Source organism: Moschus berezovskii, chromosome 15 (genome assembly GCF_049115385.1).
Source record: "Moschus berezovskii isolate FMDL1 chromosome 15, NW_MosBer_1.0, whole genome shotgun sequence".
Classification (NCBI taxonomy): domain Eukaryota; kingdom Metazoa; phylum Chordata; class Mammalia; order Artiodactyla; family Moschidae; genus Moschus; species Moschus berezovskii.
The window spans coordinates 67,008,936-67,031,537 of record NC_142474.1 but is presented as its reverse complement, the minus strand read 5'-3'; the positions used below and the strand labels follow the sequence as shown (position 1 = coordinate 67,031,537).

General features: G+C 39.1%; 1 protein-coding gene across 11 annotated transcripts in view; it reads right to left on the bottom strand.

The window, feature by feature from the left end:
• The window catches only part of CREM (cAMP responsive element modulator), a 69,905-nt gene that overhangs the window by 39,801 nt on the left and 7,502 nt on the right, over window positions 1–22,602 (bottom strand). For 9 of the 11 annotated variants that reach the window (XM_088844162.1, XM_088844166.1, XM_088844160.1 and 6 more), the window contains exons 2-3: window positions 21,278–21,377; window positions 15,698–15,821 (exon numbers count right to left, since the gene is read on the bottom strand). In XM_088844162.1, coding sequence (XP_088700288.1) covers window positions 15,698–15,821; window positions 21,278–21,321 — 168 coding nt within the window. In that variant the 5' untranslated portion in view covers window positions 21,322–21,377. The remainder of the gene's footprint in view (window positions 1–15,697; window positions 15,822–21,277; window positions 21,378–22,602) is intronic. The other 2 variants (XM_088844163.1, XM_088844164.1) reach the window with 1 other exon arrangement.

Here is a 22,602-nt window from a genome sequence, read left to right as displayed (position 1 = left end):
AATTAGTCTAAAAGAAAAGTAGGAAAGAAGGCCATGGGAAGATCTATCAATATACTCATCACATTCCAACAATCAAGCAGGCAACTGCCCAAAAAACAAACACATAAAATGGGTGTATTTTATATTTTATAATTTTACACCTCTATCTATGAGGCTCTAAAGAGTGTAAAAATGAATTCATGCCAGACAGTTTACCTTTTTTTCCAGATCCCCTGAAGAATAATCCTCTTCTATAGGATTCCTGAAACATAGATTATGCTGATGCCACCACATCCACTGAAAACCTCACTAGAGACAGGAGTTAATGTGATGAAATAAATGTAGATGATGCAGTTGACAGCCTCACTTGGCTTTGCAATTTTAAAAAAAATCTAATAATGACACTTATAACTGGTAAAACCTCACAATGTTGTAACACAGCATTTGATTAGCACCTAGTGGACTGGCACCAATCCGTAGCTAGGTTCCCTTATGATGGGGTTTATGATGTCACAGTGCAGCTGAACGTGTCACACAGCCACTGAGCCCGCATTCCAGACAGTTAATAAAGGATGAGAAGATGTGAATGCATGGTCTAGCAGACTTCACTATCAACTCTGCTGCCTGAAAAATCAAATCTATACATTATCTATTTTAATCCCAAGGACTCCAATGAAAACCCAGTAATACCCTATGGGAGAAGCTGGAAAAATATCTTGATTTCTGTGTATTAAGACAGGATTCTCAAAAAGAGTCTGTTTCTTCTATGGGGAAAAAAGTGTTTAAAGAATAAGGCTGAAAACAGGAAAATAATATTATAAATGTGTACACTTTAAAAAAGACGTAAAATATTTCACTTCATTTTTAAAAAAAGTTGTAGTTAAGGACTCCCCTGGTGGTCCAGTGGCTAAGACTCCATGCTCCCAATGCAGGGGGCCCAGGTTTGATCTCTGGTCAGGGAACTAAATCTCTCATGCCACTACTAAGACCTGGTACAGCCAAATAAATAATTTTTTTTTAATTGTTTTAAATTGCATTAAATGAAAAAAAAATAAAAAAAATAAATTGCATTAAATGAAGACAAACACAACATGAAAAATATAGAACTGGTATCACTATAGTGTCTTTACTGTTCTTCTTTCCCATATTGAGGTTCTGGTTTTTTAAAACAGTGTGACTAACAAATTGCAAAAATCAATGGAGTTAAATTTTACCTTGTAAATATCAACTGAAAGCACTGATAACAGAGTTGGACACATAAGACTGATATTTTATATCTATGTTAACATTATAAGGAGAACTATAATATGATCTTTGAATCCTTTCTGTATATAGGGAATAAACAAAATCTATCTAAAATCTATAATTTAAAAAGTTTAAAAAGGAAGTAATTCTGTTTCTGTAATTATAAATGGCCAAATATGTCTCTTTTAAAAAATTCCCCTTTTGAAAGCAAAGCAAATATCAGAATCAAGTCATTCTTAATCATATCGTCTATTCTCATAATACTTCCAATAAGCAGTGGTGATCACTGTGGCGACTGTGATGACAAAATTAGGGCTTCTTTGCTTTGAAAAACAATGCTCTAGCGAATTTTTTTCCCTAGCTGATCCTTATCATTTCCTATTAATAGTACCTAGAGCATCATTTTATATTCTGTGTTTTACTTTTATTTATAAAGACTGACTATGAACATGATCCTTAGGGAAGTCAAAATTCTTTTAGCTCTAGACTTTTAAAAATCACTCTTATATATTGTTTCAATAAGACTGAAACTAAAACTGATCATAATTTTCTAGCCAACTTCATTACAAAGTAATAAATGCACGTAGTGAAGTAGGTTGCTATGAGATCCTGAGCCCAAAATGACATTTACCCAACAGATGGCTTATATGGGCAAACAGTGGATATTAAAACTACTCTTAACAATGATATACACTAGATTCATTTCTAATACGGAGGAAGAAATGTACATGCCAAAAGTCTGAAGCTACAGAATGAATATCTAAAACCACTTACCTTTATTTCTGACCAGTATCAACTTATTGGGATCTTCTCTCGTAGCTCAGTGGATAAAGAATCTGCCTGAAAGGCAGGAGACCTGAGTTCGATTCCTGGATCAGGAAGATCCCTTGGAGAAGGAAATGGCAACCCACTCCAGTATTCTTGCCTGGAGAATTCCATGGACAGAGGAGCCTGGCAGGCTACAGTCCATGAGGGTGCAAGAGTCAGAAGGGACTTAGCAACCGAACCACCACCACAATATCAACTCATAGGAATGCCTATGAGGAAACTTCAATTCACTTGAACTATTCTACATTAATTTTTCTACCAATCACTTGGTATATAAGCCCTAAAGATTACTTACTTAACAAAAACAACTTTAAAAAACAGTAATAATAAACAAAATGTGGTGTGTACATACAAAGAGGAAGGAATTCCTATCACATACACTACAGATAAACCTTCAGGACATTATGTGAAGTGAAATAAGCCAGTAACAAAAAGACAAGGAAAAGAAATGCAAAAAGACAAAATGGTTGTCTGAGGATGCCTTACAAATAGCTGTGAATAGAAGAGAAGCGAAAGACAAAGGAGAAAAGGAAAGATACACCCATTTGAATGCAGAGTTCCAAAGAAGAGCAAGGAGAGATAAGAAAACCTTCCCCAGTGATCAGTCAAAGAAACAGAGGAAAACAATAGAATGGGAAAGTCTAGAGATCTCTTCAAGAAAATTAGAGATACCAAGGGAATATTTCATGCAAAGATGGGCTCAATAAAGGACAGAAATGGTATGGACCTAACAGAAGCAAAAGATATTAAGAAGAAGTGGCAGGAATACACAGAAGAATTGTACAAAAAAGATCTTCATGACCCACATAACCAAGATGGTGTGATCACCAACCTAGAGCCAGATATCCTGGAATGTGAAGTCAAGTGGGCCTTAGAAAGCACCACTATGAACAAAGCTAGTGGATGTGATGGAATTCTAGTTGAGCTACTTCAAATCCTAAAAGAGGATGCTGTGAAAGTGTTGCACTCAATATGCCAACAAATTTGAAAAACTCAGCAGTGGCCACAGGACTGGAAAAGGTCAGTTTTCATTCCAATTCCAAAGAAAGGCAATGCCAAAGAATGTTCAAACTACCGCACAATTGCACTCATCTCACACGCTAGTAGTCATGCTCAAAATTCTCCAAGCCAGGCTTCAACAGTACGTGAATCACGAACTTCCAGACATTCAAGCTGGATTTAGAAAAGACAGAAGAACCAGAGATCAAATTGCCAACATCCGTTGGATCATCAAAAAAGCAAGAGAGTTCCAGAAAAATATCCATTTCTGCTTTATTGACTATGCCAAAGTCTCTGACTGTGTGGACCACAACAAACTCAGACTACCTGACCTTCCTCTTGAGAAATCTGTATGCAGGTCAGGAAGCAACAGTTAGAACTGGACATGGAACAACAGACCGGTTCCAAATAGGGGAAGGAATACGTCAAGGCTCTATATTGTCACCCTGCTTATTTAACTTATATGCAGAGTACATCATGAGAAATGCTGGGCTAGAGAGAGAACAAGATGAAATCAAGATTGCCAGGAGAAATATCAATAACCTCAGATGTGCAGATGACACCACCCTTATGGCAGAAAGCGAAGAAGAACTAAAGAGGCTCTTGATGAAAGTGAAAGAGGAGAGTGAAAAAGTTGGCTTAAATCTCAACATTTAGAAAACTAAGATTGTGGCATCTAGTCCCATCACTTCATGGCAAATAGATGGGGAAACAGTGGAAGCAGTGACTGACTTTATTTTTGGAGGGGCTCCAGAATCACTGCAGATGGTGATTGCAGCCATGAAATTAAAAGACACTTACTCCTTGGAAGGAAAGTTATGACCAACCTAGACAGCATATTAAAAAGCTGAGACATTACAAAGGTCTGTCTAGTCAAAGCTATGGTTTTTCCAGTAGTCATGTATGGATGTGAGAGTTGGACTGTGAAGAAAGCCGATTGCCAAAGAATTGATGCTTTTGAACTGTGGTGTTGGAGAAGACTCTTGAGAGTCCCTTAGACTGCAAGGAGATCCAATCAGTCCATCCTAAAAGAGATCAGTCCTGAATATTCATTGGAAGGTCTGATGCTGAAGCTGAAACTCCATTACTTTGGCCACCTGATGTGAAGAGCTGACTTATTTGAAAAGACCCTGATACTGGGAAAGATTAAGGGCAGGAGGAAAAGGGGACGACAGTGGTTGAGATGGTTGGATGGCATCACCAACTCAATGGACATGAGTTTGAGTGAACTCCGGGAGTTGGTGATGGACAGGGAGGCCTGGTGTGCTGCAGTCTACGAGGGTGCAAAGAGTCGGACATGACTGAGTGACTGAACTGAACTGAAAAGACAAATATTGATGATTCCTCTTATATGAGGTATCCAAAAGTAGGCAAATTCATAGAAACCAAACATAGAATGGTAGTTACAGAAGGTTGGGGGCGTGTAAAAAGGAGTTGTTGTTTAATAGGTAGAGAGTGTTAGATCTGCAAGATGAAAAGGATCTGGAGATCTGTGTCACAATGATGCGAGTACATTACAGCGAACACTACTGAACTATAAACTTGAACTTGTTAAGACTGTGGATTTTATGTCTTTTCTTTAACCATATACAAAAATAGCGTAACTTATTGCCCCACATTTGCTGTATATGATAATTAGCTGGCTCCTTGCCAAGAAGATAATCAATCAATTGATTTTACCAAAGACAATGAGACTGACTTCCCCATCATTTTTTTTTTTTTCAAGAAATTTTTTCTCCCTGCTTATCTCTCTTTCCTAATTTTTCTCCAATAAACATGCATTACTTTTGTAAAATGAGAAAAAAGGAAAACAGCAACTTTGAGTCAGGCTTAAATGAAACTAGACACATGTTTATGTTATAGATGGTCTGGAAAATATTGAACTGGTGACAGACTGAAAAGAGAAAGCAGAGTGAGAACCAAATTCTTCCTCCCAGGAGCCCAGCCTCATCTGGAAGGCTCTCTGGCTGTGACTCTCAGGGCAGAAAGCGGTTTCCTGCTCCCCTGTCTTCTGCACAGGGTTTACAGCCCAGTCAGGGCACACGGCCAGTGATTGGCCCTTACCTGAAAGTCCCAAAGGATCTCTTCCCCTCTGAAAAAATTGCATCCCTAATGACGAAGATGAATTTGACTATTTGATATTTTAAAAAATTCTATCAGAGTCTAGTTGGTTTACAATGTTGTGTTAGTTACAGGTGTATGGAAAAGTGAATGTTATAAACATACATACATACACTCTTTTTAAGATTCTTTTCCCATATAAACCACTAGAGAGTATTGAGTAGAGTTCCTATGCTGTACAGCAAGTTATCATTAGCTATCTATTTTATGTATCAGTTCAGTTCAGTCTCTCAGTCATGTTCAACTCTTTGTGACCCTATGGACTGCAGCACAGCAGGCTTCCCTGTCCATCACCAACTCCCGGAGCTTGCTCAAACTCATGCCCATCATTTTATAAAACATAATTCTAAAGCTCCGGGTGCTCCTGGTCCCAGAGTTACTGCTCAATAATTAGATTGGCTATTGGTGCCAGGGTTTATATGAACCAGTTACTAATACGTCAAAATGGATAAAGTTTAAATCTTCTGGGCTTTTCATATATCCAAGATCAGAAGCTTAACTAGGACGTAAACATGAAACTATCTTGAAAGTGAAAAGTGTTAGTTGCTCAGTCTGTTGTCCAAGTCTTCGACCCCATGGACTGTAGCCTGCTAGGCTCTTCTGTCCATAGAATTCTCCAGGCAAGAATACTGGAGTGGGTAGCCATTCCCTTCTCCAGGGGATCTTCCTGACTCAGGGACTGAACTTGGGTCTCCTGCAAGGCAGGCAGATTCTTTACCATTGGAGCCATCAGGGAAGCCCAAAAATACTGGAGTGGGTAGCCTATCCCTTCTCCAGCAGAACTTCCCAACCCAGGAATCAAACCAGGGTCTCCTGAATTGTAGGCGGGTTCTTTACCAGCTAAGCCACCAGGGAAGCCCCATAGTAACTATATGTAGCATATAATTATGATTACTCTTTGCTGATCATGCATGTTCCCAGGTAATGTCCTCTGAAATAATCTGGTTCAACACTGAGTACCTATGTATTATCATATAAGTAATAGAAATGGTTAATGCAATCTAAAGGCAGGTTTCCTGGGCTCTGCCTTTTACTAGCTGTGTGACCTGTGACAAGTTATTCAGCCTCTCTGTACCAAATTCTCCTCAACTGAAAAGATAATGAAAACAGTACCTTTCTACTGAGTTGTTGTGAGAACTGAGCTATGTGTAACTAACCCTAACACTTAATTCAAACTGAGTATTGAGTAAGTTAGGGCTCTTTTTCCTTACACCAAGTACAAAGCAGGAAACAAGCCCTTAGAAAAGGTAAAACTGGAAAGTTCTGAGGAACTGGGAGGCCAACTTATACTGGCAGTACCTATCATGGTATATTAATATATCTGATATCAAATAAATTACCATTAGTTTTCAAAAGGTATTTAAAAAGAGGTCTACTGCTGTATAGAACTTACCTACTTAAAGGCAAGTGCTTTTCCTGAACTATTTCTGCTTGCACTATTTTCACCTGATATTGTCTTTACTTAGCATTGGGTTTTGCTGTAAAACCTGAACAAACTTTTTTGGCCAACCCCATATTTTCGACCTCACAAGCAGGCTTTTCTCTCCTACGCCTTTTGGAGAACCACATATCATACCTCTGGGAGTGGGGGAAGGCTCGGAAAGATCACGTTTCTGAAGATCATTACTAAGATGCTATCATTACAATTAATCAATGAGTGAAAATTTCCCAAAGCCTCTGTGCTTCCCAAATGTAATTCTTTAATAGTTTGGGGCTTACAGAGGTTGTAGCAGCAAAAATTGAAGTGAGGCAAAGTAAACAAACTGAATCTTACTCAAGGAAGAAACTATAAAAATTAACATTTCTAATATTAAAAAATTTCAGTGTCTAGTCTACTATTTTTGTTTTTGCTGTTCTTTTTTAATTGTGGTAAAAAAATACATAATATAAAATTAATCATCTTAACCACTTTTAAGTGTACTGTTCATTATATTCGTACTTTTGTAAAAGATCTCCAGAACGTTTTTATCTTCCAAATCAGAAACTATAGCCCTTAATCAACAGCACCTCCTGTATTCCCTCCCCACAATCTACTCTTTAACTAGGAAAAATCAGAGAAAGGGTAAAAAAATAACTGTTTATACTCAGTTATTTTTCCATTACTGTTAGTGACAAACTGCTGCTAAGTCACTTCAGTCGTGTCCGACTCTGTGTGACCCCGGGGAGCTACTAAAACTAAGACTTGAGCATCAAAGAAAAAGTACCTAAAATCATTACAAATGACAGAAAATCTCTAACAATCTCTTAAACACTAAAACAGATTTGTATGCAGTTTTTTTTTCTGATTATAAGAAATGAAAAAGCAGAATCTTTTTCTGAAATTTGACTTCGCTTTATACCTGCTGAAATTATCTTTGAAATATCAATTTTCTTATTTTGCAAAACTATTTATTTGGCTGCATCAGGTCTTAGTTGTGGCACATGAGCGAAGTTGCTCCTCAAGTCTGTGGGATCTTAGTTCCCTGACCAGGGATCAAATCTGCGTTCCCTAAATTAGAAAGTGGATTCTTAATCACTGGGGACCAGGGAAGTTCCTGAAACATCAATTTTCACTCAAAGCAAAGTATTATCATATTTAATACACTGGGATGAAAATACAGAGTGTGTTTTAAAGCCAAAAATTAACCTTTAAAGAAGCAGAAGGTGAAGAAGAACTAAAGAGCCTCTTGATGAAAGTGAAAGAGGAGAGTGAAAAAGTTGGCTTAAAGCTCAACATTCAGAAAATTAAGATCATGGCATCTGGTCCCATCACTTCATAGCAAATAGATGGGGAAACAGTGGCTGACTTTACTTTGGGGGCTCCAAAATCACTGCAGATGATGACTGCAGCCATGAAATTAAAAGATGTTTATTCCTTGGAAGGAAAGTTATGACCAACCTAGACAGCATATTAAAAAGCAGAGACATTACTTTGTCAACAAAGGTCTGTCTAGTCAAGGCTATGGTTTTTCCAGTAGTCATGTATGGATGTGAGAGTTGGACTATAAAGAAAGCTGAGTGCCAAAGAATTAATGCTTTTGAACTGTGGTATTGGAGAAGACTCTTGAAAGTCCTTTGGACTGCAAGGAGATCCAACCAGTCCATCCTAAAGGAGATCAGTCCTGAGTGTTCATTGGAAGGACTGATGTTGAAGCTGAAACTCCAATACTTTGGCCCTGATGCAAAGAGCTGACTCATTTGAAAAGACCCTGATACTGGGAAAGATTGAGGGCAGGAGAAGGGGATGACAGAGGATGAGATGGTTGGATGGCATCACTGACTCAATGGATATGAGTTTGGTTGAACTCCGGGAGTTGGTGATGGACAGGGAGGCCTGGTGTGCTGCAGTTCATGGGGTTACAAAGAGTCGGACACGACTGAGCAACTGAACTGAATGAAAGAAATATACTAGCAAAATATACTAGCTATTATTATTAGGAAAGAAGGGGGCGACAGAGGATGAGATGGTTGGATGGCATCACCAACTCAATGGACAAGAATTTGAGCAAACTCTGAGAGATACTGGAGGACAGGAAAGCCTGGCATGCCGCAGTCCCTGGGGTTGCAAAGAGCCCGACCTGACTTAAGAGACTGAACAACAACACAACTATCTATTATATACAAAGTTATCAAAATATGAGTACAGATTATATAAAAAATTATTATTCAAATTGAACAAAATGGTCACTAATATTAAGAGTTCACAAACTATTTTTACTTATGTCCCTTAAACCCTGAATTACCTTCAAGAATGAGTTACATGTCAAAGTAGTATATTTTCTTGAATTAGCTAAAGAACAATGAAGATTTAGCATTTACTGAAGAAAAAAATCACTGTTCTATTTTCTCCTCCTAATTTATGTTAATTTTTAGAGCTAAGTGAATACAAATATTATGATCAAAGAAAATTAAATTATGGCACTTAAAAATAACCAGGAGAAAGAATACATAAAATTAAAGAGCAATAGAAAGAAAGTCAACAATAAAATGAAACTTTTTATTTTACAATCTTAAGAGGAATATTTCCTCCTTCAGTAAGAGCCTCTCAAGTCACGGATATCAGCATACTGAGGTTTAAAAAACAAGATTCAATTAAACACTGAGCTTGAGCTAGATGTACTCAGCCAATATTAAATATAACAAATCAACCTAACATGATACAGATCATCATATACAAATATGATGTTGCTGGCCAATTAGCAATAACAAACGTTGCTTGTTTTGTTTTCTGACAGCTATTCATATTATTCCTGGTCCTACTTAGGACAGAGGAGATAGACTTTTGGCACAGCTGGCAAAACAATGAGAAATGCCATCCCAATTTTCCACCCGTTTGAAAAAACAAAAATGTAAGTCATACACTGAAACCTATCCCTTGTTAAACCAATCGTTCCTACTCTATTCCCTCACTGCAAGCCAGGCCTGCTTTCCTCTAAGGTGCTTCTTTAACACACCGTTGGCATCTACAGCAGGCAGGATAAGGAAGGAGTAAGCAGGGCTTCCCTGGTGGCTCAGAGGTTAAAGTGTCTGCCTCCAATGCGGGAGACCCGGGTTCGATCCCTGGGTCGGGAAGATCCCCTGGAGAAGGAAACGGTAACCCACTTCGGTATTCTTGCCTGGAGAATCCCATGGACGGAGAAGCCTGGTAGGCTACGCAGTCCACGGGGTCGCAAAGAGTCGGACACGACTGAGCGACGGAACGAAACGAAGCAGACTGCAATCCCTGAACAACACTCCCTAGTGGATTCCTCTGCTCCACAGAGTCCTCTTGTTCCAAAACTACAGAGGGTAGAACTTTATATTAGAAACAATATCCAAAACTACAGAGGGTGGAATTCTATATTAGAACTAAGTCTCTCAAGGCACTATGCTGACCTTGATGCTCTCGAGTTTCCTGCCAGCTCTATGATCCCTGTGGTTCTGCTCCTTGTATCTTTCCTTCCTATCTTGGCTGAAACTTTGAGAATTGGTTATTTACACAGCAGAGTTATTGAGCCTTCTGAGTCAGGTCTTGGACTGCATCAGGAGCTGTAAGGCATGAAACCCCAGACAGCACACCCTCTCCCAGGGCTCCATCCGGGTTCCCTCACTCAGCCAAGAGCTTCGTGGCAGCATTATCAATTCCCAAGAGACATGGGACAAAGAAAGGGCAGGGGGCAATCACTGCTGCTTTCAGAGCAGATTACACATTGTGAGATAAATGGGAAAACATGAGTATGGTGAGCATATTATACCAAGGAATTACGCTCAATTTTATTAGGTATGATCATGACATTTGGCTATTTTAGACAATATGCATAAGCGGTGCATACCCAGAAGGAATGAGATGGCGTGATGTCTGAGATCCGTAGAGCTGCTTAAAACTCTTCCACAAAAAGGGGAAAAGAAAAATTAAAAAAATATAAATTTTGTAGCAAGTGCTACAAAATCTTAATTTTAGGTTTCTATAAATGCCAAAGTCTTATTCTACTCTTACATATGTCTAAAATCTTTCATCACAAAAGAAATGATAAGTTCCCATTACCCATTTAAGGATTATATTACTTCCAAAGGTTGTATGTGTAACTTTTAAGACGACCTGTATATACAGTAATTTTGCTTGTCACTATTTTGGCTTTGGCAAAGGGTTTTCTCCTGGCTTGGTGATATAAAATAGACTCTCTTAACTTACCACCAACAGTTTTTCCAGGGGGAGAGGAGAGTAGACTCTAGTCTTATATACGTATCAACATATACACTTAGACAAGACTCCAGCTTCAATTTAAAAAAAAAAAATCAACATAAAAAATAATTCAAAGCAAGAAAATACACAAGTCACAGTACTCAAACCTCGACGATCTTCCATGCCAGCCTCTAGCCCTTGGATACTGTTACCACGTGATCTCTATTTGCTTTTGGGTACAGACAGAAGGGGTAGGCTCCACTGATACCTGGGAAGTTATAAAACAGAAAAACTGCAAACTGAGAACTCTAGCCTCTCTCCAGCAATCAGCAGAGCAGAGATGTGAGGGCCAAGAGCAAGCTCAAATTTTCACATCTTTATAACTGGGATGATCTGCACCATTAACTTGATTTAGCAGAAGCCCTGGAAAGGCCTGGATAGGTAAAACTACTACTATTGAATGACCAGAGGGGCAAAGAATCAGACCCACTGAAACTTTGGGTTATATCTTCTGTTCTCACATTATTTAATGATAAATAGACCATGTGTAAAGGAAAGTAAGTGTCATAAATTCCACTTTATACAAGACTGAATTTAAGTCTAAAACATCTGGGAATTCACAATCCTCTAGTTTAAAATAAGTGGCAGGAATGTACAAAATATCAGGAATTATTCAGAAGAGTCAGTCACTTTTAGCATACATTATAGGCTTAATCACTGCAGATGCTGATTGCAGCCATGAAATTAAAAGACGCTTGCTCCTTGGAAGGAAAGTTATGACCAACCTAGATAGCATATTAAAAAGCAGAGACATTACTTTGCCAACCAAGGTCCGTCTAGTCAAGGCTATGGTTTTTCCCGTGGTCATGCATGGATGTGAGAGTTGGACTGTGAAGAAAGCTGAGCGCCGAAGAATTGATGCTTCTGAACTGTGATGCTGGAGAAGACTCTTGAGAGTCCCTTGGACTGCAAGGAGATCCAACCAGTCCATTCTAAAGGAGATCAGTCCTAGGTGTTCATTGGAAGGACTGATGCTAAAGCTGAAACTCCAATACTCTGGCCACCTCATGCAACGAGTTGACTCACTGGAAAAAGAGTCTGATGCTGGGAGGGGTTGGGGGCAGGAGGAGACGGGGACGAGAGAGAATGAGGTGGCTGGATGGCATCACCGACTCGATGGACATGAGTTTGAGTGAACTTCGGGAGCTGGTGGTGGACAGGGAGGCCTGGTGTGCTGTGACTCATGGGGTCGCAAAGAGTCAGACACGACTGAGCGACTGAACTGAACTGAACTGATAAGCTTAATGAATGAAGATTTTGGCTTGATTTCCTAATCCTTCTATCATATAATATTGCATAATAATGAATATTCAAATGAGCTGCTTCAGGCATCACAAGAATCTAAATTGATAATAATGTTTAGAAAACTTTGACTGCTAAGAACTGTGTCCTAATTCTGCAAAACATCATGAACCATAAAGGATTTATGGCCTCACATCCATGGAGGATAATTCTTATTTAATCAAAAGAATCAATGAATCAGTATACAGATTTCTTCTTAATCTCTTAATATTCCTAGTATGTGAAAGATAAACACCGTGATATATTTTTTGATCAAGTATTTTAAATATATGGGAAAAAGAATAAGATAGCAGGTCTATGAACTTGCTATCCAGATGTAATGACTACCAACATTTGATATACTTGAGATTTTTAAGGAGGTAAACATTTTGAATGTAAACCACAGCCTTTTCCTTGCTCTGTGGTTCAGTCTTCTCCCAAGTCTCTATCTCTGAGCCCTTCTGTTTTAACTCTTCAAACTTCCCCACACTCCTATTTAACACTTCAAACTTACCCCAGCTCATACTCCTTTGTCTCCCAGACCCATCTTTCTCTTTCACAGGAAAATTTCTTGAAGAATCTATACTTCTAATTTCTACTTTCTCTCTCTCTCAGTTATTCTGTAACCTACTAAAGCCTGGTTTCTGTTAACTGGACTCCTATGAGATTTCAAAAACCTCACTAATCCGAGGTTATTTTTCAGACTTTACATTACTTGACCTCTTCAGCAACTTCTGACTGAGGCTCACAGAGTTGGGTGTCACCCAGGCTGAAGGTTAGAGGAAAAGGCACGTGTAGACAACAGGGAAGTGGTACCTACAGGGAGAGAAGTGGGCTCAGGAGGAAGCTGCTGCTGCTGCTAAGTCACTTCAGTCGTGTCCGACTCTGTGCGACCCCATAGATGGCAGCCCACCAGGCTCCCCTGTCTCTAGGATTCTCCAGGCAAGAACACTGGAGTAGGTTGCCATTTCCTTCTCCAATGCATGAAAGTGAAAAGTGAAAGTGAAGTCGCTCAGTCATGTCCGACTCTTCGTGACCCCATGGACTGCAGCCCACCAGGCTCCTCTGTCAATGGGATTTTCCAGGCAAGAGTACTGGAGTGGTGTGCCATTGCCTTCTCCGCAGGAGGAAGAGTTGCTCTCAACTAGCACTTCAGCAAAAGGTGAACTACAGATCTGGAATCACAGTTATAAAAACTCTAGTTGCCATTTTTGTCTTTTCTGAAATTTTTGTCACCAAAGAAGGCAGGATTGGACTTCCCTGGTGGCTCAGACAGTAAAGAATCTGCCTGCAATGCAGGAAACCCAGATTCAATCCCAAGGTTGGCAAGATTCCCTGGAGAAGTAATGGCAACCCACTCCAGTGTTCTTGCCCAGAGAATCCCATAGACAGAAGAGCCTGGCGGGCTACAGTCCATGGGGTCACAAAGAGTCAGACATTACAGGGTGACTTAACACACTTGGGACTTTGAAATGGTAATATTTGTGATGTGTGAAAAAGCATGATACATAACTGTATGATCTTAATTACATAAAAATGGACACTTGGTTGTGTAAATACACAAATCAGACCTAAAAGGATGTATCAGACGGTAAAGTGCTTATGATTCTGGATGACTTTGGTTTTTGTTTTGGTTTCCTATTATGCACAGGTTAACTTTTAAGAAATAAATGTGATTTTAAAAACCTTAAAACTCTAGAAGACCCCAGATTAATCAAAAGATATATGTATATTCTATTAATATTCTTTTTGCAGACAAAGACAACAGGATAAACATCAAAATGCTAACAACAATTAAATTTCTGCATGTAAAGACTACAGGTGGCTTTAATTTTCTTCTTCATTTAATAATACACATTTTGCCAATTTTCTACAATGAACTTTTTTTTTAATGAGAAAAAGGCTGCTTTCTTGAAAAACAGCATGGTCTGCATGCCTGTTTTCCAGGGTAACAAAGAAGGGTGTTGCCAGGGAGATGCAGCTCCACAGAGCACTAGTGAGGAGGAAATCCCAGGGAGCAAGTGGGTGTTGGGAGCCTGAAAGAGGAGAGAAGGGCAGGCTGAGTGCAGGGTGTTTCGGAAAAGTTCAGACCATGCAGGAACCAGGCTGGCCAGAGACAACCCAGGAGTTGCCTGGCACTGCCACGGGCCTTCCAGGCAGCCATCAGTCCTTCCCAGTCTCTCCTCCAGATACTGCAAAGTCTCTCTACTGCTCGAACTCATGTCACTGTGTTGCCACCCAAATGGGGTCCCCACTCCCGGCTCGCTGATGTCCCACCCAACACCACCTGGCCGCAGTGGTTCAAATGCTTTGGTGAACACTTAGGACACGGGATGGTCCACTCTGTCAGATGCATACCACCCTTCACTTAACCCTGACCAGCTCCACTTCCCAGCCCAGACACAGTGCCACTTGGCCTCAACACCAGCAGTTCCTGCCCCCATCCTCTGCCTTCTGTATACTCCTCCCTGGCCTAGAGCATATGCTTCCCTCTCCTTATATACCCAGTGACCTCAACTCACCCTTCATAATAAACCCTCTACAGAGCACTCTGAATATTCAGGACATCAACCCTGAATATTTATTGGAAGGACTGATGCTCAAGCCGAAGCTCCAACAATTTGGCCCTTGATAATGAAGAACTGACTCACTGAAAAAGACCCTGAAGGTGGGAAAGATAGAAGGCAGGAGGAGAAGGGGACAACAGAAGATGAGACTGTTGGATGGTATCACTGACTCAATGGACATGCGTCTGAACAAGCTCCGGGAGATGGTGAAGGACAGGGAAGCCTGGAGTGTTGCAGTCCATGGCATCACAAAGAGTCAGACACGACTGAGTGACTGAACAAAACAGAGCACTCCTGGTCACCCAGCTGCTTCCCCTCTGCACAACTCAGTCGTTTCTATGTAACATCTTGCAGCACTTCTTACATGTCAAGACTTATCCCTTAAACACCCCTCCCCACTAAACCGTGAGATGTCAAGTCCAGGAAATCCAGAGCCTCAAGCATCCAGAACACCGCCTGGATATGGGAGGAGCTCAGTAAGTAGTTGATGAGCTAAATAAATGTATGTTTTTACTATATATTTTTATAGATATCTCAGAAATGAGGTTTAAAAGCTGAAAAACAGCTAACTCATATTGGTGCTCTCCAAATGAAACCAATTCAAAGTTTAAGGCCTAACTAAAAAGAAAGTAAAGATTAAACCAAGTACATAACTGGGCAAATGGCAAGATTTCTGTCATCTTTAGAGCTGAGAATATAAAACTACATCAATTTGGAATTACCAACCTTACCAAATAGTAATCTGAGGACTACACACTATGCAGGGGCTTTTGTTTCTCCTTTACATAGTGTCTGTTACAATGCAAAAGTAATTCAAACATATCTTCTCTCTGAAGGCAAATAGTAAGAATGGCTGATACCCAGGGAACAGGGGAAACCTAAGATCAATGGCAAGAAAACAGAATCTACGTGTGATTCTCATTTCTACACAGGCTGACTTTCATGGGTGCCTGCCTGATGCCTACGTTGAGTTTACCTGAGCTAAAGTGGGGACTGAATTTTGACCAGTCTGCGTCTGCATGTGAGCAGATTTGCTCTCTGCCACAGAATCTGGTAATCTTCCATCCTGCTGAGAGTCAATTGTTTCCATGGTCATTTGTCTGAAAAGACAATAAAAAGGAAGAAGAATTAAGGCCCTATCTGAAATACCTGTTTTCACCTGGCTTTCTGGTTGATATTCACTTCTATCATCCAATTGTCCTACCTTGTTTTTCAAGAAATAGATTCAGTGGCAAAGCTCTAACTCTCCAAATGTAAAGGCACCTTCTCTGCTCACTGGATATGAACACTATACCAAGGGAGCAATGTCCCACAGGAATTAGTTTATTTGAAAAAATTTTAATCTTACAATAAAGTCTCCTTGATAATTATTTTAAGCTCTCTAGCATAAATTAGTGATAAAGTTAGGTTTTATATTTTAAATGAAGTTTAAATATCCTATAACTCTCATGGCCTAATAAACGTGCTTTACAGTATGATTTAGTATGAAAGAATTTCCACATTACCTACATTAAATGTGTTACGATATAAAGATGTGTCTGGCTTTATCAGCACTAAATAGTTCCTGATTTAAAAAAACCTGTCAAATTGAATCACTCAGAGTGGACCACTTGTCCTGCAGCTCTCCCTTCACTTAAAGAGGAGAATCTAATTTTTCCAGGAAAAACTTTTAAATTTTTATAATTTCAACTTAAGTTAATGATTTCTATATAGGCTCTTTCTAGACAGAAGGTAAGCCACATTATAATGTTACCCTACTACAAGAACATATAAAATGCAAACAAAATCAACAAAAAAAATTTTTTTTAACTTATAGGAACTACTCCCTGCAATTGTGTATCTTTTCAATCGTTAATAATATAGTGTGTTTTTTTTTATTGGAGAAGGAAATGGCGGCCCACTCCAGTGTTCTTGCCTGGAGAATCCCAGAAACGGGGGAGCCTGGTGGGCTTCCGTCTATGGGGTTACACAGAGTTGGACACGACTGAAGTGACTTAGCAGCAGCAGCCTAAATATATATCCTGAAAGTATGCAGGCAACTTAGAACTTTAAATTGCAATGTCCAGACATTTTTTCCAGATTGAATTCTTCTGCATTTCAAGAAGTATCACCTGAATCCAAGTCTTCTGTTCCCAAGGCTGTCTGCTATAGTCTGCACTACACCTAGAATTACTTCTCTCTATTCAGACAGTTTAATACTTACAACTGACTGTGACAGTTTAGAACAATTATAAAAATCTAGAGTCAACTGTGAAAAGATGTGTTTCCCTCATCATTCCCCAATTCTTTTATCTCTTATTATTTCCCAGAATGGACCTTCTAATTCTAGGTAAGCAGAGGCCATCCCCCTGCAAAAACTGCCAATTCCTGAGGTTCCATTTTTGCTTGTGAGCAGTTTCCAAGGAGAATACCTAGAGTATTTGATTCTGCGGGATATGAAAAGGTATTATTTGGGCAAAGAGTGTAAGAGGAAAAATGCTTGGTCAGAGATTAAAATGTCTGGGATTAAAAGGGTTTCTTGGCCACAGAACTTTCTCTGAAGCTTGACTATTCCAGTTTGACTTGGGAAGGATGATGCAGATCCATTCAACAGCATTTTCAAAAGAACCATCCCAAACCCTTTTCCCACAAAACGAGTCCTAACAGAAATGGTTTGGAAAGAGGGTGAGAAACGTTGTCTTATGCTTCTTCTTATACCTTTATTAAAAGCTCTTCAAGTTCTGTCAAGAACTTGAGTCTCCCCTCAAACATTACCCTCTGAAAGGCCTTCCCCCTTTCAGAAACATTCCTTTAGCACCATCTACATGACAGACTCTGAGAATACAAGTCACAATCCTTGCTCTCAAGGACACCGTTCTCCACTTGGGCCTTAGTTTCTCAAAGAGTCCTCAGACAACCTGTCTTAGAATTGATAAACACACTTGTAAAGGAAAAAAAAAAAAGCAGATTCTCAGGCTCGACCCCAAACCTACTGATTCAAACTTTCTAAGGGGTCTAATTTTTATATATAAGAGATTCTGATAGCTATTAAAATTTGAGAAAAACTTAGCTTATTGGTAAATGCTATTGGTTAGGCCCGTAATGAACACAAATTGTGTGAAAGGTGTTATGTTTGAAATGCTTTGGGAAACACAGGAAAACTGAAATAGGCCTGAGGATGGGGCGATATGAGTTGTATGCTGAAGGAGAGGGTAGAAAAGAACAGGACAACCAAGAGAGGAAGGAAAATACAGAGCATGTTTGGGAAACAGAGTAGCTGACTGGAGTGGACAATCTGGTGAGGCATGCAGGAGCCTGCTAGTTTTCATCCTTAACAACTTCTAAAGGGCAATATAGTTAGTGCTTCTTACAGAGGTGAGGAAAAGGAGGCATAAAGAGGTTTAGAATCTGATTTTCGACAAAGGAATTGAGTGGCAAAGCCAGGTTTCGAAACAAGGTCTTTTCCCAAAGCATGTTCTCAATGACCAAACCAAACTGCCATTCAATCTCTCTCACAACATGAGCTCACTTTATCTTTACAGCCTCATCTCCAGTCACTCCATTCCTTCCCACATTCTGCAATCCAGCCTCCTCAGGAGCCATGTCTTTGGTCAAATACACATCTTATTCCCCCAGTTCTAATTTCTATATCTGTACTTCTCTCTTCTTCGGATGCCCTTCAGTCTTTGTCCAACGGGCACATTTCTACTCATTCTTCAAAGTCTGGATCAAGGACACCATCTGCAAAAAGTCTATTCTGATAGCCTTGGGCAGAATGATTCTGTCCTGAGTTCCCAAAGCATCTTGTGCAATCCCTCCACTTCAGCACTTGTCTAGCATAGTCATCTGTCCACAAAGTTCTAGCAATAGTGTGAGGAACAGACACAACATCTTAGATTTCAATGTATTCCCAGTGCCTAGAATAGACTCTACCATAATCATTAAGTGAGGGAATTAATCAATCAACTATTCCAGAAGCCTATATGACTGTCAGGTGTTACTAAAATAACAAGAAGGTTCAGAGAGACTCGGTGTCCTTCTCCAGGGCTCATGGAAGACTGCATGATAGAGGGTGACCAGGAGGTCTGGTGTCTGTGACTCCAGGGTCCCTTCCACAGCTGGGACCCTGAGCAGTATTCCCGTTTAGACACGTCTTACAAAGATGGTGTGCTTCTCAGCGCCACTGCTGTCACAGTCTGCACTCAGATGGGCCTTGTCTCTCACAGTCGGATGTACAGACTCTAAGTCTATCTATTCTCCTGGAATGCCTTGTACAGGGCCCAGTACATGTCATTCAGTCCAAGTTTGTTACTAACTCAATTTATTTGAAAGTAAAAATCTACAGAAGAGCAAGGTCAGCACTACCAATTTATACAGCCTGTCATCTTCAAATAAGTTCATTCTGCTGATCCACACCCAGCTCCTCTCCAGTACAACCTCCTAAACCCACTAAAAGTCAACCCCAGACCAAGACTCGGGGCAGAAGATTCAACTAACATTGGAGTGCTCAACATGGACCAGGCACTGTACTCGGCATTTTCAGACACTAACCTAGCAGGAAATAAGGGGCCCAGACCTCAGATGGAAATGACACATATCAACACTAATATCTGTAAATCAGTCTCAGCTAGTTCCAACGGAATGTGTTTACCAAGTGTAAGAGAAAGACCCATTTTAATCCTGCCCTGTTCACTTACCTACTTTACAGCAAAAATCAAAGAGGTGAATCATACAATATTTTCCCCCAAATCTCACTTTCTACACCAAATTTTAAACACAGCTGTACCAGTATTAATAATCTGTATAATTATATAATATTTCAATCTTAAATACAAATGAGAAAAAGACCAATTAGGAAATAGAAATTACAGAATATTTAAAAATAAACACAAAGTGATAAAAACAAAAATTTAAAAGTCCATTAAGCACTATAATCTACAAGTAAGCAAAATACTGGCAAACATTTGGTTCTATAATTCTAAAGAACAGATAAGGATTTGCTAACACGGGCATATTTAAACTTATAAATGATTAATGGTAGTAGCAGCATTCTTTTCTTATGAAAGTTAAATATTTCTTCTGAAATCTTTATTTATTAGCAAACCATTCTCTTCTTCAGTAGAAAAGTAAATGTTATCCCAACAGGTTTTGAAAAACTGGGATTCATTTTAATAAATGTTAATATAATCATTGTTTTAAAAGAACAGGATCCACCCAGTTGCGCAATTTTCAAAGTCTTCTAGGGTGAACTACCTTTAGTGCGGGTAGCATTGTTTTTGCAGGTTATTCCTGGGTTTTCCTTGTGGCTCAGATGGTAAAGAATCTGCCTGCAATACGGGAGACCTGGGTTCGATCCCTGTATTGGGAAGATCCCCTGGATAAGGGAAAGGCTACCCACTCCAGTATTCTGGCCAGGAGAATTCCATGGACTGTATAGTCTATGGGGTCACAAAGAGTCGGACACGACTGAGCAACTTTCACTTCACTTTCACTTGTTATTTTCTAGGTTTTCAGTAGAACATCAATGTCATATTTCAAAAGCTCCCCAAAATACTGAACTACTGCAAATAGTACTGTTTATATATGATTTATATAACATACTTTGAAGAAATGAATACAAAGCAGTATATTTGTAAAAAAATATGTTTTTATAATTATAGAAATATTGAGATAATTAATGACCAAAGTTATTTTGGCATACCTATGTACCAAGCACACACAAGATATTTAAAAAGAAGGAAAAATGAGAAGAAAAAGGAAAAACATTTTTGAAAAATTCCATCCTAGGTACCCAGGAAGATATTCTTAAAAGAAAGGACGAAAAAAAGAAAAGACATACAAGCCAAAAATATCTAAATGAAAAATAAAAGTAGTTTCCTAGTTATAATTAAAGTGTACAATTAATAACTTTGAAAATCTTAGTTGTATCCAATTTGCAAAGATAAATTATACTGCAGCGCAACTATATTTATCCATGCAAAACTTTTTCACCTGCTTAAAAAACAGAATCCAGCAACAAAAGGAAAAATGATTAAAGTTGTTTTTATTATCTCTTTTTAAATAGTTTTATAAAAACTGTCATGAAAACTTCATTTTCTTTTTGCTGCTAGACCCAAATGATGAACCAGAATGTCTCTGAAAATAACTAAAAGAAAATCTGAAAAATAATATTTGCATTTCCAGAAAACATTGGTAGAGATGTGCTGTATTACAACTTTAGGTACAGGTGTTGACTAAAGGCAAGAATGAAAATGAAAACTCTGTCCACTTCCATATATACCGTCTCCTTTCTAACTGAAAAGGCCAGCACTTAGAACGAGCTGACCACGAATGACCACTCAACTCCTACGTCGCCAAGAACAAGTCATGGTAGAAGACAAACTCCCTAATTGAACAGCTGAGCAATTTGGGTACATACTATTATAGTTTTTTTTTTAAATATATGTATATACATATATATATATACACACACCCATGTACATATACAAACACATATACACACACCATTAATTTATCCATTTTAACTTTAAGCTAAGTAGAACTTTCAAAAGAATAGAAAAATAACATATCCACCTACCTTAGATTTGTCTTCATAAATTTTTTCCTGCCACATTTGCTCATTATTAAGACATTTATAATCAATGCTTTGCTCCTTCCTGTTTTCTTCTTTATTTATCCTGCAGTAAAATTATAATGTTGAATTGGGGGAATCATAAGATTTTATTTTTAAAAAATTAAAATCTCTCACAACTACAGCAAAATACCCTAGTTTCATAAAACTAAAAAAAAAAAAAAGCATAGAAAGTTGAAAATGTTTGTATTTTTCCTTTCAAACTTACTTCTACCTAATTTTCTTATCTTTGGAGGAAAAAATATTTCAGAAAAATTAAATTTACCAGATGATTTTCTATTGAACAGAGCAGTGCTGCTTGAATCATTTAATACACACTGCAACATGCTTCTATCAGTTCTATTTTACAATGATAATAAACATTTAATAAACTGAATGAATTATCGCTTTCTCAAATTTCATTTCACTGAAACAAATTTGTCAACTGTTTTTCATATACCTTAACTTCAAAACTGGGTTTTGTTAAAAAATTTTAACTCCAAACAAAATAGTAATTTTTCCTTTAAAATCTCCTCTGACAGCCTTCAATCTATTTTAAAAAGCTGTTTTAGACACTGTAGAAACTCTTTTTTTTTTTTACTAATATCTCTTTAAAATGTACATTTGACTTGCTGCTGCTGCTGTGCTGTGCTCAGTTGTGTCTGACTCTTTTCGACCCGACCCCATGGACTGTAGCCTGCCAGGCTCCTCTGTCCATGGAATGCTCCAGGCAAAAATACTAGAGTGGATTGCCATTTCCTCCTCCAGGGGATCTTCCTCACTCAGGGATTGAACCTGCACCTTTTGTGTCTCCTGCATTGGCAGGTGGATTCTCTACCACCGCGCCACCAGGGAAGCCCTCGACATGCTGAATGAAATAAAATCGACAAAGAAAAAGACCAAAGGAGAGCAGTGAGCTCTCAGTTTATTTTAGATTTGAAAGGACAAACACTGGCATTCCTAAGTTTCTTCCGGGCGTGTATGCCAGCAATGGGTGCTCTGCCACAAACAGGCTATTTTCAGGGCTCCCTCATCATGGTCCCCTTATAATGATGTTACACCATCTCACCCAATTTGGAAACTGAGCTGGCAGTCAGGTGTGCTACCCCTCACTAGGGGCACCAGGACAATGACTATTGTTACCACCTGCCCAGTCTACAACAGTGATGAGAAAAGGTAGGGCATCTGAACCAACCCCCCGCCTCTGCCCCAATCCCAACCAGGCTTCCCTGGTGGCTCAGTTGGTAAAAAACCCGCCTGCAGTGCAGGAGATTGCCTGCAATACAGGAAAC